Source organism: Eleutherodactylus coqui, chromosome 1 (genome assembly GCF_035609145.1).
Source record: "Eleutherodactylus coqui strain aEleCoq1 chromosome 1, aEleCoq1.hap1, whole genome shotgun sequence".
In the NCBI taxonomy this organism is placed as follows: Eukaryota; Metazoa; Chordata; class Amphibia; order Anura; family Eleutherodactylidae; genus Eleutherodactylus; species Eleutherodactylus coqui.
The window spans coordinates 275,899,343-275,915,397 of NC_089837.1; the positions used below are offsets into that span (position 1 = coordinate 275,899,343).

General features: G+C 45.3%; 1 protein-coding gene across 3 annotated transcripts in view; it reads right to left on the reverse strand.

Annotated features, from left to right (window-relative positions):
• ITPR3 (inositol 1,4,5-trisphosphate receptor type 3) overlaps nucleotides 1-16,055 on the reverse strand; it is a 665,728-nt gene that overhangs the window by 96,226 nt on the left and 553,447 nt on the right. For 2 of the 3 annotated variants that reach the window (XM_066609086.1, XM_066609083.1), the window contains 2 exons: nucleotides 15,733-15,834; nucleotides 7,661-7,744 (listed from right to left, as the gene is read on the reverse strand). In XM_066609086.1, coding sequence (XP_066465183.1) covers nucleotides 7,661-7,744; nucleotides 15,733-15,834 — 186 coding nt within the window. The remainder of the gene's footprint in view (nucleotides 1-7,660; nucleotides 7,745-15,732; nucleotides 15,835-16,055) is intronic. The other variant, XM_066609095.1, reaches the window with a different exon arrangement.

Genomic DNA, 16,055 nt, shown 5'->3' on the forward strand with positions numbered 1-16,055 from the left:
GTCTGGGAATGCGGATGCTTCCTCCAAGGGATTACTGACCAGCATTCCCTTTGTATGGTCTCGCCTTTTCGGCGACAGGCTGGATGAGCTCATTTCAGAATCCACTGGGGGAAAGAGTTCTCATTTACCGCAGAATTGTTCCAAGCAATCAACGGCCTCACAGCATAGGCATTTTCGTTCCTTTCGCCGGACAAGCTCTTGCGGGTTCCAAACAATCAATGGCCTCACAGCGTAGGCATTTTCGTTCCTTTTGCCGAACAAGCTCTTGCAGGTTGGAGGGCAGGAAGGTCCTTCAGGAGCAAGAACAAAAGAAAGGACCATCGTTCAAGCCAAGGCCATCCTGGCGGTTGGGTCCTCAGTCCACTAAGAACCCCAGAAACAAGCCCTCTGCATGAGGGTCAGCCCCCACCCGTCTCGGACAGGGTGGGGGGACGGCTTTCCCAGTTCAGCGATGTCTGGCAGGCTCAGGTCTCGGACACCTGGGTGTGGGAGGTTGTATCCAAGGGTTATGCCATTGAGTTTTTGGCCCATCCACACGATCGCTTCTTCTTCAGAACCCCAAAGAATCCAGGGAGGACCGTTGCCTTCCTTCAAGTCATGATTGTGCGGGTTCCCCCCGCTCAGCATTTCACAGGTTTTTACTCCAACCTTTTTGTTGTCCCCAAGAAGGATTGAAGAGGCTAAATCGTTTTGTGAGAGTGCAGCATTTCTGCATGAAATCGATGCAGGCAGTAATTGCGTACATGGAACCAGGGGCTTTCCTCTCAACAATAAACATGAGGGACGCATATTTGCATGTGCCCATTTGCCCAGCGTACCAGCGCTTTCTTAGATTCGCAGTTCAGGTGGATCATTTTCACTTTGCGGCAGACTGGCGATGGCTCCCAGGGTCTTTACGAAGGTGCTGGCAGTGATGATGGCGATTCTCCATTCCAGGGGGATTGTCATCATCCCATATCTGGACGACATCACGGTGAAGGCCGCAAAGTGGTAGAACAACCTGGAGAGCCTACGCATCACAATGGACACATTGACCAGATTCGGATGGGTCATCAACCACCGGAAGTCTTCGCTCGTACTGTCGCAATGCATGGAACATTTGGGGATGTGTTTCGACACTTTGCAGGGCCGAGTGGTCCTCACTGCAGCAAAGCTCTGACTTCTTCAGGAGTAGATGTGTTCCCTGCTGTCCCGACACCCGGTGTCGATCCGGCACAGTATGAGAGTTCTGGGTCTCATGGTCTCTTCCTTCGAGGCGATTCCTTTTGCCCAGTTCCACACCCGCCCCCTGCAGTGGACTATACTGTCAAGATTGAACAGGATGGTATTCCCCTTCAATCAGAAGGTAAGGGTTCCACCGAGGATGCAATGCTCCCTACAATGGTGGCTGGACTCTCCACGCATTCAGTGGGGCAAGTCATTCCTGCCCCTATGGTGGCAAGTTCTTACCATGAATGCCAGTTTGACAGGCTAGGGGTGTACACTACGGGACCTAGTGGTGCAAGGGACCTGGTACAGGCATGAATCTGGTCTCCCAATCAACGTATTGAAACTCCGGTGTGGATCCAGTCAGACAACGTGAATGCCATCGCATACATAAACCATCAGGGCGGAACCCGCATCAGAAAGATCTTGGCGAAGGTCAAGAGGATTCTGTCATGGGCCGAGGGTGATCTCCCTGCGCTCTCGGCAGTCTTCATTCCGGGAGTAGAGAATTTGGTAGTCGAGGGTAGATCCAGGGAAGTGGGAGCTGCATCCCGAGTTTTTTCAGGCCGTATGTTGGAGATAGGGTCAGCCAGATGTTGATCTGATGGCATCTCGCCTTCAATCAGAAGCTCACAGTCTTTGTGGCCAGATCGAGGGATCCCAGGACTCAAGCAGCAGAAGCGCTGATGGCTCCATGGACGGTATTTCATTTCTCCTATGTGATTCCTCTGGTGCCTCTCAGTCCCTGACTACTCAGGAGAATCAGGAAGGAAGGGCTCACAGAGAAAGCACTTTTTTCTCCCCTGTCCTCCTGCACACAGGACCTCCGACACAGCCAATACACCTTTGGAATCGTGTCACCCCCAGGCATCCTGTTGTCCTATCCAGCCGAACTGACGAAGGGGTTCTTCCCCGAAACGCGTATTCTATTGCTGATTTTTAATTTGTGAAAAAATAAAAAAGAAGTGCTTTCACCATCACACATTGGACTTTGATCTACATCTTCTAGTAGCTTGGAGGGTTGTGCCTCCATACCAGTTCTTTTCACATCCTTTTCGTTATAGTTATAACCTTTGTGTCATGTTGTTAACTATTGTTGTTTTTCCGTTTCCGCGTGGCTACTCCTACTGCTGGCATACAAACTGAGTAGCCTGGTGTCGGCAGGAGGGGATATAGCCAGTGGGCAGAGTTAACACTTTTGTGCTTAGTGTCTCCTTCTAGTGGCAGTAGCTATATCTCACGGTCTTGCTGTGTCCCCCAATGACAAGATGAGCAACAGATTTACGGTGAGTAAAAAATCCTCTTTTTATGATCCCTTCTGAACAGACTGTAACCTTGGAAGTTCGCCGCCCTGTCACAGCTTTCATCCAACTAGGTGTCTGTTATTCCCACTATGTTGTAGTTTTCCCAATTCATTTACTTTTAGTCAGAATTCTAGCATCAGTCTTCATACAGTTTAGAAGGTTTTGGTTAATTTTTATTTTAAATGTATCCCTATTAACTGTTCTGCCAGTTCTAACTGTACGAACCCATCCCCCTGCTCCACCCCAATTTCCATTGCTTAGTCCTAGGTCACTGTCTTCCCCCCTAGCTCTATGGCTGGCCTTTCCCCCCAGTCTTTAGTTTAAACACTCCTCTAACCCTCTATCTATCTTCTCCCCCTGCACAGCTGCACCCTCCCCATTGACTATAGAACCTGTAGCCAAAAACAAAGTCAGCCCAGTTCTCCAGGAACCCAAACACCTCCTTCCTACACCAACTCTGGAGCCACTTGTTTACCTTCCTAATCTCCTGCTGCCTTTCTGGTGTTGCACATGGTACAGGTAGTATTTCAGAAAATACTACTTTGGAGGTCCTTGCTCTAAGCTTACATCCTAGTTCCCCCAAATCCTTTTTAAGGAACTTCCACCTACTTCTAACTTTGTCATTGGTGCCAATGTGTACCATGACCACAGGATCCTCACCAGCCCCTCCCAGTAATCAATCAACCAGATCCGCAATGTATCAAACTCAAGTGCCAGGAAGATGATGATCCTGGTCTTTGTGGCAGATTGCCCTGTGTGTCCCCTTAAAGGGGTTGTCTCGCGAAATCAAGTGGGGTTATACACTTCTGTATGGCCATATTAATGCACTTTGTAATATACATCATGCATTAAATATGAGCCATACAGAAGTTATTCACTTACCTGCTCCGTTGCTAGCGTCCTCGTCTCCATGGTTCCCTCTAAATTCGCTGGCAGCTTGCTTTTTTAGACGCGCTTGCGCAGTCCGGTCTTCTGCTCTCAGCACGAGCCGCTTCAGCCTGCTAGCCATTACAGCTCTTCTGCGCATCTCTCTTAGAGATGGGTGTAGAAACTTGAGCCGCCCAGCTGTCCCGAGAAGCCGCCCAGCCGTCCCGAGAAGCCACCCTGCCGCCCCGCCGCCCAGGTAAGTGATGGGTCGGGGGTGATGTGTCACTAACAGGCGTGGGCCCCTCCGGGTGTCCTAGCGCTGGGCTCCGGAACCTAGCGCTGGGCTCCGGAACCTAGCGCTGGGCTCCGGAACCTAGCGCTGGGCTCCGGAACCTAGCGCTGGGCTCCGGAACCTAGCGCTGGGCTCCGGAACCTAGCGCTGGGCTCCGGAGCCTAGCGCTGTGGCCCGGCACCTTCACCTGTCTTGAGGGGACTGCCGCTGGGCCGAGGGGCCTTCGTCTGTTGTCAGGGTCTAGCGCGGGGGAGCCGGGTCTAGCGCGGGGGGGCCGGATCTAGCGCGGGGGGGCCGGGTCTAGCGCGGGGGGGCCGGGTCTAGCGCGGGGGGGCCGGGGCCTAGCGCCGGTTACCTGCTGCCTGGCGGTGGGTGACTGTGTGCCGTGGTCGGCCGCGTTCAATCCCGGGGTCCGGTCGGCGGCTGCGGGGCGTCTGGTTGTCAGGGAGACACAGCTGGTAGCGTCTCAGGAGCGCGCACGTCGGGCTACAGCAAGCGACGGGAAAAGAGCCGGCGGCCATCTTGGGAAAATTTTTATAAGTTGCTGAAACGCTGGAACTGTAAGTACAAACCAGCTAGAAAAGTCATTTACAGGGGGGCTTAGTAATGTTTGCTTAATAAGGGGGACTGGGCAAAAAAAAAAATTCACTGCTTCCTCGAGACAACCCCTTTAATAATTGAGTCTCTCACTACTAGGACCAATCTAGCCTGCCCTGTGCTCCTATTCCCCTTCTTACTGGAGCAGACATTCCCTTGATGGTCAGAGATGTTGCAGTTCTAATCCTGTTATGCCATCCACCTTATCTGCCAACTTTGCAAACTTGTTGGGGTGTGCCAGTTCAGGACTAGCTTCCTTGGATCTCTTGCCTCTACCCCGCCTTCTAATTGTCACCCAGCTAGCTGCCTGCTCATCCTGCTCTCCCAAACTATCATTCACCCCACATCTACCCTAGCAACTGCCTGCTCAGTGAGAAGAAAACTCCTTTCCATATTGTCAATGGATCTCAGTGTTGCAAGCTGCTCATTTGGATCCAGAATTTGGGCTTCCAAATGTGCAACACGCTTACATTTCGTACAGCAGTATGCACCCTCAAACGGCTGTTCAAGGACTGCATACATGGCACAAAATGTACACTGGACGATATTATCAATCATGGAGCACATTCTAAATGGGAATCGTACAGACAGTTTAGTTGAAAGTAGTGTATGCAAAAATTCAAATAGATAAACAGTAATTAAATACAGGGGACTCTTTCAAAGTCCCTGACTCCAAAGTCACTAATCCCAAGTCCCACATGACACAGTACAGTTATGTCAGCAATACACACTCGCTCAGCTTGCACGCACACTTAGGTTTGGATTGAAATAGCACTCAGCTGTAGTGCATCTGTGTCCTCCTCTGTTCTGTTTTTTTTTTGCTTGTTTATATTTCCCACACCATCGCTTAGTGATAACGCAGATACCCGCACCCCATACGCAATGTAATTGCATATGGGCTGTGGATATATCTGCGACCATAGAGAACAATGGGCACTTTGTCACAGATATCCGCACTAAAATAAAACCTGATGCATTCTATTTTCCGGATTACGCAATTTCGACATGTTAAAGTGAATGGAAATGCATAATTCAATGTATCTGATTGATCCACGTATTACCGCAGATTATACATTTACGGAATCCGAAATTTGATCTGGTTGTGCGAGACTGGCCTTAATTGCACCAGCACAGTAGTATCTAATGTTTAAGGTTTGTAAATGAATCCATCTGAATTATTGATTTCCTTTACAAACCAACAAAACATTTTACTCCTCAAAAATCAATAATTTAATGTGACGGCAGCTTTTATTAATTGTACTTTTTAACTGCTTTATACATTTTCTAGTTTGTGGTTGTTTCTACATATAAAAATAATTGCAAACATCACTTCATCTGAAAAATCAGATACTGGGCAGGGGATGGCACATTAACCCCTTAATGACACGGCCCCTTTTTCTTTTTCCATTTTAGTTTTTTTCTACTACCTTCAAAAAAATCGTAACACCTTTATTTATCCATCGACGTCACTGTATGAGGGCTTGTTTTTTGCAGGACGAGTTGTATTTTTTAATGGTGCTATTTAAAGTACCATGTGATGTACTGAAAAACTTTTTAAAAATTCTAAGTGGACGCCCCGAGGAGATCCCGGGACCAGGGTGTGGCCCTCCTCTGAGACCTACTCCACCACTCCAGACCGCTCTCCAGTAAACCACCTATCCCCCCCCTCCTCCCGTCCCCCCACCATACACCCCCCCCCCTTTTTCCCTGTTATACTTGTCTGTCAGTCTTGTCTTTGTCTTGGTTTTACAGTTAACATATGTGGACGGTAATTAACTGTTCAAAGGGGGAGGGGGGGGAAATGGAAACATACTTGATTTCTTGATGCGAAAGTACGTTTATCTACATTTTGGGACACTAATCTACAACGCTTTAACTGTACTCATTTTTGATAAGTGTATGTTTACTACCTTGAAAATACGTAATAAAATACTTTTTGAACAAAAAAAAATTCTAAGTGGAGTAAAATGAAAAAAAAACAAACTACATTTTGCCATCTTTCATTGCGTATTGTTTCTACGGCGCACAAACTGCAACAAAAGCGGCATGATAACTTTATTCTATGGGTTGGTACGATTACTACGATACCAAACTTTTATAGCGCAATAACTTTTTTATTTTTCCGTCGACATAGTTGAGCAAGGGCTCATTTTTTGTGGGATGTCCTGTAGTTTCTGACCTGTGCAGCGCGAGCACGCCGGAGCGGCCCCATTCAACGGGACAGAAGAGCAGACTGCGCAAGCTCATCTAATCGGGGGAGAAGAAGGCTTCGGTCGGTGCCATGGAGACGGGGACGCCAACACCGGGGGGGTAAGTATATAACTTCTGTATGGCCAATATTTAATGCACGATGTATATTACAAAGTGCATTTATATGGCCATACAGAAGTGTATAACTTCACTTGCTTTCGCGGGACAACCCCTTTAACTCAGGCCACATTCACACCTGCTTTTAACTTCCGATACGGTTTCCCTTTTTCCAGTTCTGTTCTGGATCAGCCACTTTCTAGATACGAATAGCATATCTGCTAAGATTTTGCTGGACAAAATTGCACAGCATGCTGCACTATTTTATCCAGAAGTTTAATTCTGGATCTACATCAGTTGTAGCTGTAAAGAAACAGAATATTCCTGACTAGTCTGTTGTTGATAAATATTAAGCCTGTCTTAGGCTAGTTCCACACGGGCAGTAGCGGTTTTTAATGCAAGAAAATCATGGCAAATTTGCGTCTTTGTTCTCACGATTTTTGAGCGTGAGCAATGCTTTGGTTGTAGAATAATATCGCATTGCCACTACCCGCGATAAAATGGTGCGATAAAATGCACAATTTTTTTATCGCAAAAGTCAATAGGAATGTTAAAATCGCAACGCAGGTTTGTTGCATTGTGATGTGATAAAAAGGAGGCACCATAGAGAAACATGGGAGATTTAAAAAAAAAAAAAAAAAAAAAACACATAAAAATCGCACATCACAGACAGAGCATGCTGCAATTTTTTTTTTTTGTTCTCTCAACATCGCATGAGTGAAAACATCACTAATGGGAAGGAAACCATTGAAAATCTTTGGATTCTTAATCTACTTTTTTACTGACTCTCACAGGGGCGAGAAAATTGTGTGATTTTCGCATGATGCGAAAATACCCTTACACTTGTAGTGTCTCACAATTTAAGCTAATACATGAAATGAAGTTTTTAAATATTTAATTGTTCAAGTCTGCAGAGAATCCTAACTCCTGTGAAATCAAGTGAATGTAGAAATGAATAGCTATAAAGCAACATGTCTGTGAAATAGAGGCAAGTAAATTGATGAAAATATTTAAACACTAGGGTAAAACTAATAACAGGCGGAGTCTTATTAGTGTAAACATGACAGGAAAATAGAGGTAGTATTACCATATTAGAGATACTCTCTTCTTCCTCTTGAATTCTACGGACTGGCTTCAATAGATGTTGCAGATGCCTGTTGTGACGTGCCAGCTAAAAGAAAACATTAGGACACATTTCATAATATTCGCTACCAAAAGAAGTGCAGATACAAAATTGTGCACATATACAGTGGGGAAAAAAGTATTTAGTCAGATACCAATTGTACAAGTTCTCCCACTTAAAAATATGAGAGAGGCCTGTAATTGACATCATAGGTAGACCTCAACTATGAGAGGCAACATGAGAAAACACATCCAGAAAATCACATTGTCTGATTTTTAACAAATTTATTTGCAAATTATGGTGGAAAATAAGTATTTGGTCAATAACAAAAGTTCATCTCAATTCTTTGTTATATATTATTGCCAATGACAGAGGTCAAACGTTTTCTGTAAGTCCTCACAGCATTCATCTGGCATATGTGCTGGGAAAGCTCTCAGCATATATGCCAAACATATCCATATGATCCCCATTCACCCAATAGAGGCCAAAAAAACGTCTCCAAGATATATATTTTTAAAAGTCAGAGAATGTCATAAAATAAAAAATGGATACTTACCAGTTTGATCCCCTGCCAATCCAGTGCAGACAATTCAGTCCTCCCCGCCAGACCTTGTTTTTATGATACAGAAATCAACATTTTGGACACCACCATAAAATTTTTAAACCACTCAATACAGAGATCCTTATACTAAAAACCGATTGATCAGCCCACATACCTCAGATTGGACAGTTCCCATCCCTAACACATCAAAAAGTTCCTCATCTACAGCCAGGCCATGCGATACAACCGGATCTGCTCCAACCCAACAGATAGAGAGGAACATTTATATAATCTTAAAGGACATTTTTAAACCAGGGCTACCATCCCACCTCAATTGATGACCAAATAATCAGAGCCACCAGGATACCCAGAAATCAACTACTGCAATAAACAGAGAAGGAAGAAAATGGTTGTGTACCTCCAATAGTGACCTACAACGTATAGCTACAGGTACTAAGGAAAACCAAAAAGAAACTCCATCATACCCTAGAGAGATCTCTCTCTCTCCCCCCCCCCCCGCTGCCCCCTGCTCACCCCTGACCCCCCCCCCCCCCCCCGAGCCTACTCGGACGAGAATGCAGTTACTCGAGCGTGCTCGCTCATCTCTAGCCACTATGTTAAGTGAATGAATAGGGGCGGGGGAGAGCGAAGACGGCAATGTCTTCCAGCCACCCTGTTGTGAACCAACGATTCTTGCTTCTGTACAAAAGCCCTTGAGCTAGTACATGCCAGGACAAGTGTCGGGCATCGTTTGCCTGACATTCGTTCCCGTCTAAATGTGGCTGAACACGCTGACCTAGTGACCATAAAACTTTCACATTCCCTTGTCACAGGTCTAAATAAGTATTTATTGTCCTGCGCATCTCTTTCTGGCATTTATCTAAAGGCCCTTTTAGATTATTTAGATTATCGCTCGAAATTCGCTCAAAAGCCATCATTTAAGCGATAATCGTTGTCTATCTTGCGCCCATCGTGCAGTTTTCGTTAAAAATTCGCTCATCGTTCGTCTTTCAGTCCGCTTAAAATCCATCGTGTGGCCATTTGCTTTTCGTATGGTCAAAATGACATTGTTCAGTCATTCAGCGATTTTAGGGGAGTTTTTAATGCAAACCTTACACAACGACTGAAAAGCCCGACATTTTCCAACGATTTTTTTTTAGGAAAAAAAAATGTCTGTCTTTAATAGTAAATACATCGCTCACTTTTATCATTATAACGAATTTCGAGCGATAATCTATGTGTCTAAATGGGCATTAAGTGTTATTATTCACATGTCTGTACCTTCTAATCCTGTTCTGGAATTCGTTTTGATTGCAAATTATTTTTACCAGGTTTGTGCCCTCCCATGTAATCATGTGTATATGTATTTATATAGATGCATCTTTAGATCTTTTCCATTATGCCTGAGGAAGAACCTTGAGTAGGTTCGAAAGCTCGCTATAACATCATGTAATTTTGTTAGCCATTAAAAGATATCGTATCTACAAGTTTACTTGGTTTCTCTTACTGGAAACAATCACACTGCTCTACTGGCTAACATAGTAGTCTCTTCCTTCCTGGTGTCCTTACACGAACACCATTCTTGTTCAGTGTTTTTCTATACATGTTTTGCTGTGACCAGATTTTGGCAGGGTCAAAGTGGGATAGAGGGGTGTGGCCAGGGGGCAGGGCTTATCACAACATATGATGTTACCTCCGTCTATCTAAAATGTACAGTGCCTTTTCAAAAAAGACGGAGCAAATTCTGCAGCATTTCTGCATCCAAAACACATTTAAAATCTGTACCATTGGTGTGGATTTGACTAGAAATCAACCGTGTACCCACAGCTGATTTCATACTAAACACAATTTTTTTCACCTCCTCCGTAAGCTTCCCACTGTCAGTGCTCCCTGGCTTCCAGTTTCTAGCAGCCTTTAGTGGCCTCACCTGACCAGCAGTGCCGCACCTGACCAGACCGCAGAGGAGCACTGACAGCGGGAAGCCTTCAGAGTAGGTGAGGGAAAGCGCCACATAGTATTAAATCAGCTGCGGGTATGCGGCTGATTTCCAGTCAAAATCTGCATCAGTCTCCTAGGACTCGGAAACATGCAGCAGCGCCGCAGCCCAGAACGAGGAACCTGCACGCTGGCTGCTAGATGAGTTTTTCTTTTTTTTTTACATGTAGTGTAGCTAGGGCTTATTTTCGAGGGGGGGCTTATATTTCAAGCCCCCTCTCTGCCTCCAACACTGAAAATCAAGGTAGGGCTTAACATCAGCGTAGGGCTTATTATTGGGAAAACAAGGTAGTGTACTGCACAGTGGCCCCAGTAGTAATACTGACTCCCCCACAGTGGCTCCAGTTGGAATAGTGCCCCCCACAGTGGTCCAAGTAGTATTAGTGACCTCCACAGTGGTCTCAGTAGTAATAGGGACCCCAATAGTGGCCCCAGTAGTAATAGTGACCCTCAGAGTAGGCTTAGTAGTATTAGTGACCCCTACAATGGCCCCAGTAGTAATAGTGACCCCACAGTAGCCTCAGTAGTAATAGTTACTCTCACAGTGAGCTCAGGGGAATACTATTACTACTGGGGCTGACATAGGGAACACTATTACTAATAGTGTCCCCTATATCGACCCCAGTAGTAACAATGATCCCCACAGTAGCTCCAGTACTAATAGAACCCCCTCTAAAACCCACATACTTACCCTCCTTCTAGTCTTTAGAGCACCGCTGCTCCTCTTCTCACCGCTGCTGTGGGAGGACATGTGTGCTCCCACAGCATTGTCTTCTCCCCTGACCTCCTCTTCTATGGAACAAGAGGTCAGTGGAGAAGGGGATGCACTGCCACCAGTGTAGGCATCTGTCCGTGGCGCCACAAAGTAATTACCCCAGCTGGTAATCACCTTCTTGGTGAGCAGACGTCCCGAATGCAGGACATATGGCTGCCCCGGTGGTGTCCTGGCGGAAAATGGGACACAGAGTCCCAAAGTGGGACTGTCCTGCCTAAATCAGGATGTCAGGTCACCTTACTTTTTGGATTCATTCTCCTCTTTTAGAATTGCTAATTGTATTCTTGGAGTAAGTTTAACAGGATGCCCACTTTGAGGGAAAGTAACAATGCTACAAAATGTTCTCCCATTTGTATTAAATTTGTCTAACCCTTATTGATATATCTCCAGTTGCTTAGAAATGCTTTGTAGTCTTTTCCTGCTTCATGCCTCTCTACAACACGTCTTCTGAAAATTGTTTGCCTCAAAGCATGGTTTACGGTCTTGAGAAGAACGGAATTGTTCACATCAGGTTGACACCACATTCAGGCATTATATTTGATGGCGCTTTCAAAATCAACCCTCCAGTTTCAGAACAAAATTCTGGAAGGGAAGGGACGGGATGGGGGTAAATTATCTGCAGCTATACTTCTCTGCTGCCCCTCTGATCCATCAGTTCCAGGACCAGTTTCTTCTAACTTACTTGCACAGCTCTCTGATTGGCCAGTGCTGATCACATGAGCAGCTCTGGCCAGTCAGAGTGGATATAGTTCATTGATTGTCTAACATTAGCAATGCATTGCAGGGATTTGGTAGTCTGAAGATTGTGTCAGACGTTTTGGACAGACAAAAGCAAGACATGGAAAATCTGGATTGGAGGAACAGCAGAAAAGAACTGCAGATAATATGCCCCCTCTGGTCCAGAGAGAAAGATTCCTACCGAACACAGATGGTTGCTTTAAACACCCCTTCCCCCATAAAAAAGTATATATATATATATATATATATATATATATATATATATATATATATACATACATACACACACACACACACACACACTTGTATTGAAACCATAGTCATCTGCACTTTCAATATAGTTAGAGTAAAGGGGTACTGATGCAAAGGTAAACCAAAAAAAGGTGGCATATTTTAACTATTATGGTGTACGATGGCATATTTTAACAGCAATGCATGGGCACATTAATCCCCTAGTGACCACTCCATAGACTTTTCATGTCCTGCTTTAGTGGGCTTCAATCCTCAGGGCCGTAAAAACACGCTCGCTCTGGGGGCTAAAGCCACGTGGGCTGAGGACATGACAGCTGCATGCTGCCGGAGGAAATCAACAACCTGGAGCTGTCATGGGGGTTTGGGATATCCTCCAATGTCCGGCGGCAATACGGTCCAAAAAGGACCTGCCACAGGCTTTTGTGCATGCTCCAATGTAGCGAGCATGCGCATAAGGCCGGAGAGCCGGGACATTTTAAATCTCCCTGCACCCGGCTGTCAAAGATAGCCGAATGCAGGGAGATGTCACCAAGGACCGCTGTATGCAGTTCGCGGTCACGTGATTGCTGTTATCCATTGGAATTACTCAGAATTACTTGAATATGCAAAACCTTTACGTCAGTTAAGTTATTCTACGTTAAAGTGACACATGTCAGATTGTCTGAATTGGCTTGGTCATTAAGGTGCAAACAGGCTTGGTCATTAAGGGGTTAAATGTACATAAATCTTGGTATTTGTATAGCGCCAACTTATTCCGCAGCGCTTTCAGGTAATTATTACTTATTACCCCCCACCAAGCTGGGTTCTCATTTTACCAACCTCGGAAGGATGGAAGGCTGAGTCAACCTTGAGCCGGCTACCTGACTCACACGGGGATTGAACTTGCAACCCTCAGGTCGTAGGCGAGAGCTTACACTCTGCACCACACGAGGCTCATGCCAGAAGCCCAAAGATTGGGCAATAGAGCAGTGTTTATATTTCTACATATGCTAAAGAGTAAGTTTGATTTAGATTTCAGAACTATTCATACACTAGTTTCACACTGGCGATCACAGCAAAATCACGTTTTTGTTCCTGCATCAGCGATGCTTTTTCTTGAGAATAATCTCGCATCGCATCACTGCTGCCAATTATAAAGTCACATAATTTTTTTTAGCACGAAAGTCAAAAGGGCTTTCTAATGTTAAACCGCATGACACAAAAATCGCAAGATTGTGTGTTGCAATGCGATAAAAAGGAGGCTCCATGGGGAAACTTGGGAGATTAAAAAAAACTGCATATTGCAGAGAGAGAGCATGGTGTTTTTTAAAACATTGCTAATGTGAAGGAAACCAGTGAAAATCATTGGTTTGATAATTCTGCTTTTCTACTTACTCTCACATCGAACGAAAATCACGCAAGTCTAAGCATATTTTTTGGCACCAATTCTAAACCTCAAATGCAAGAAACTAGAATACAGATAGTGCTAATACCTACATCGTCTGACACTTTCCAATTAGTGCTGACAGCGCTACACAGTGTATGGAGAAGTACTCAACTGCTAACACCCGGTTATCACTCTAAGGCCTCATGTCCACGGGGAAAATCAGGCCCGCTCCGGATTCTCCATGGAGAATCCGTAATGGGTCCCTCCTGCCCCGCGGACATGAGGGCTGAAAATAAGAATAAATCAGAATAAACTTACCTCCCGCCCGCTCCAGATCCTTCCTTCGCCGCGGCGGCATCTTCTCTGCGTCGCGGCCGGATCTTCTTTCTTCGGCCCGGCGGATGCGCAGGATGACGCCGGTGACGTGCCCCGCGCATGCGCCAGCCCGAAGAAAAAAGATCCAGCCGGGACGGAGAGAAGATGGCGCCGCGGTGAAGAGAAGAACCGGAGTGGGTGAGTAAATTCCGATTTTTGGCTCCCGCGGATCCGGACGGCTTCCATAGGCCTCAATAGAAGCCCGCGGGAGACCCGCACGAAAATGGAGCATGGTCCAGATTTTTTCATGCTCCATTTTTTTTTAAATCACTTTTATTGACCATCCGCGGGTATTTATCTACCCGCGGGTGGTCAATGCATCCCTATGGGATGCGGATCCGCGTGCAGGAGAAGAGTTAAAATCCGCTGCGGATTTTAATTCTTCTTTTGCCTGTGGACATGAGGCCTAAGGCCACTCACACATAGAGTCGACAAAACACCTCCATTTTGATTGGGACTCTACTGCCGTTTTTGGACGCAGTTTTTACCGCACCCCAACATTGTGATAGGAGATGAGATGCATTAAAAAGAACAAAAATGCAGTAAAATAGAGTAGACAGCGTTAGAAAATGCTGCGTTCAAGCGCATGTCTGTCAGGTCCCCATTGAAAACAATGGGAGCGTTTAACTGCGTTTATGGCGGCTTTAAAAATGCTGCAGTAATCACGTAAATAGCGCTTGTGTGAGAGTGGTCTATGGGCCGTTCTCACTGGCGATCGCGATATCGCCACAAAAAAAAAAATCGACTTTTGAGCGTCAACGCTGTTTTTTCTCACTACAGCACCGCTGCCTGCCATGACTTTTCAGTGCGAAGGCCAATAGGACTTAAAAACGCATTGCAGCGTGCGCTTTGCTTGCCACTTGCAATAAAATTGTGAAATTTTTTTTTCACGCAATGCAAGAGTGAGTGAAAACGCAGAATTATGAAACCAATGATTTTCAATGGTTTCATTCCCATTTGCGATGTTTAAACTCATGTGATGTAGAGTGGGAAAAAAAATCGCAGCATGTCCTATCTTTCTGCGTTTTTTTTTTGTTGTTTTTTTTTAATCTCCCATGTTTCTCTATGGAGGCTCCTTTTTATTGCATCGCAAAGCATTAACGTGCGATTTTTGTGCAATGCGTTTTTTAACATTAGACAAAATCACAAGTGGCAGCGATGTTTTTGCAAGAAAAAGCATCGCTGACACTCAGACATTTCTTGAGCAAAAAATGCGATTTTTGACGCGATTTTCTCCCTCCAAAAACACAATCACCAGTGTGAAGGAACCCTAGCAATATAGTGCAGGCCCCAGTAGTAATAGTGACCCCTATAGCAGCCCCAGTAGTAATAGTGACCCCCACAGTGGCCTCAGTAGTAATAGTGACCCCCCCCACAGTGGCCCCAATAGTTATAGTGACACCCCCCCCCCACAGCGGCCCCAGTAGTTATAGTGACCCTCACAGTGGTCTCTATAGTAATAGTGACCCTCACAGTGGTCTCTATAGTAATAGTGACCCTTACAGTGGTCTCCATAGTAATAGTGACCCCCACAGTGGTCTCCATAGTAATAGTGACCCCCCCACAGTGGTCTCCATAGTAATAGTGACCCCCACAGTGGTCTCTATAGTAATATCGGGACCCCCACAGTGGTCTCCACAGTAATCGTGACCCCCAACAGTGGCCTCCGCAGTAATCGTGACCCCCACAGTGGTCTCCGCAGTAATAGTGACCCCCACAGTAGCCCTAGTAGTAATAGTGACCCCCATAGTGGTCTAAGCAGTAGTAGTGACCCCCACTGTAGCTGCAGTAGTAATAATGACCTCAACAACGGCCCCAGTGGTAATGCTATTACTACTGGGGCTGATATAGGGGATAGTATTACTAGTAGTATCCCCTATATCAGCCTCAGTAGTAATAGCACCATAGGTTCGCCACCACTGACCTATGTACTAAAATGCTCTACTAGCATAGTGACACAGAAAAAATGAAGAGTAAAAAAATTGAGGCCTGACCTGCAAAGCAAGGATGTAAATGTTATGTCCAACTTCACGTGGTGACACGTCAGAGCTGTCTCCTTCATCCTCTTGATAATAAGCCTTCTTAATAACATCCACCTAATTATAAAAATCTCACATATAACATACATTTAGACAGTTCTTACAATACCTGCGTTTTATATATTGTAGCTGTACATTAAATCTGTTGTGCATTATTTAGTGTGAAGCTAGCATTTCATATGCAATTTCACTTAATATAACTTACACTATAACAATGTCAATACAGTATGTCCTACTTTTATGAACTACAATAGGTGCAATATACAGTTGTAGAATTG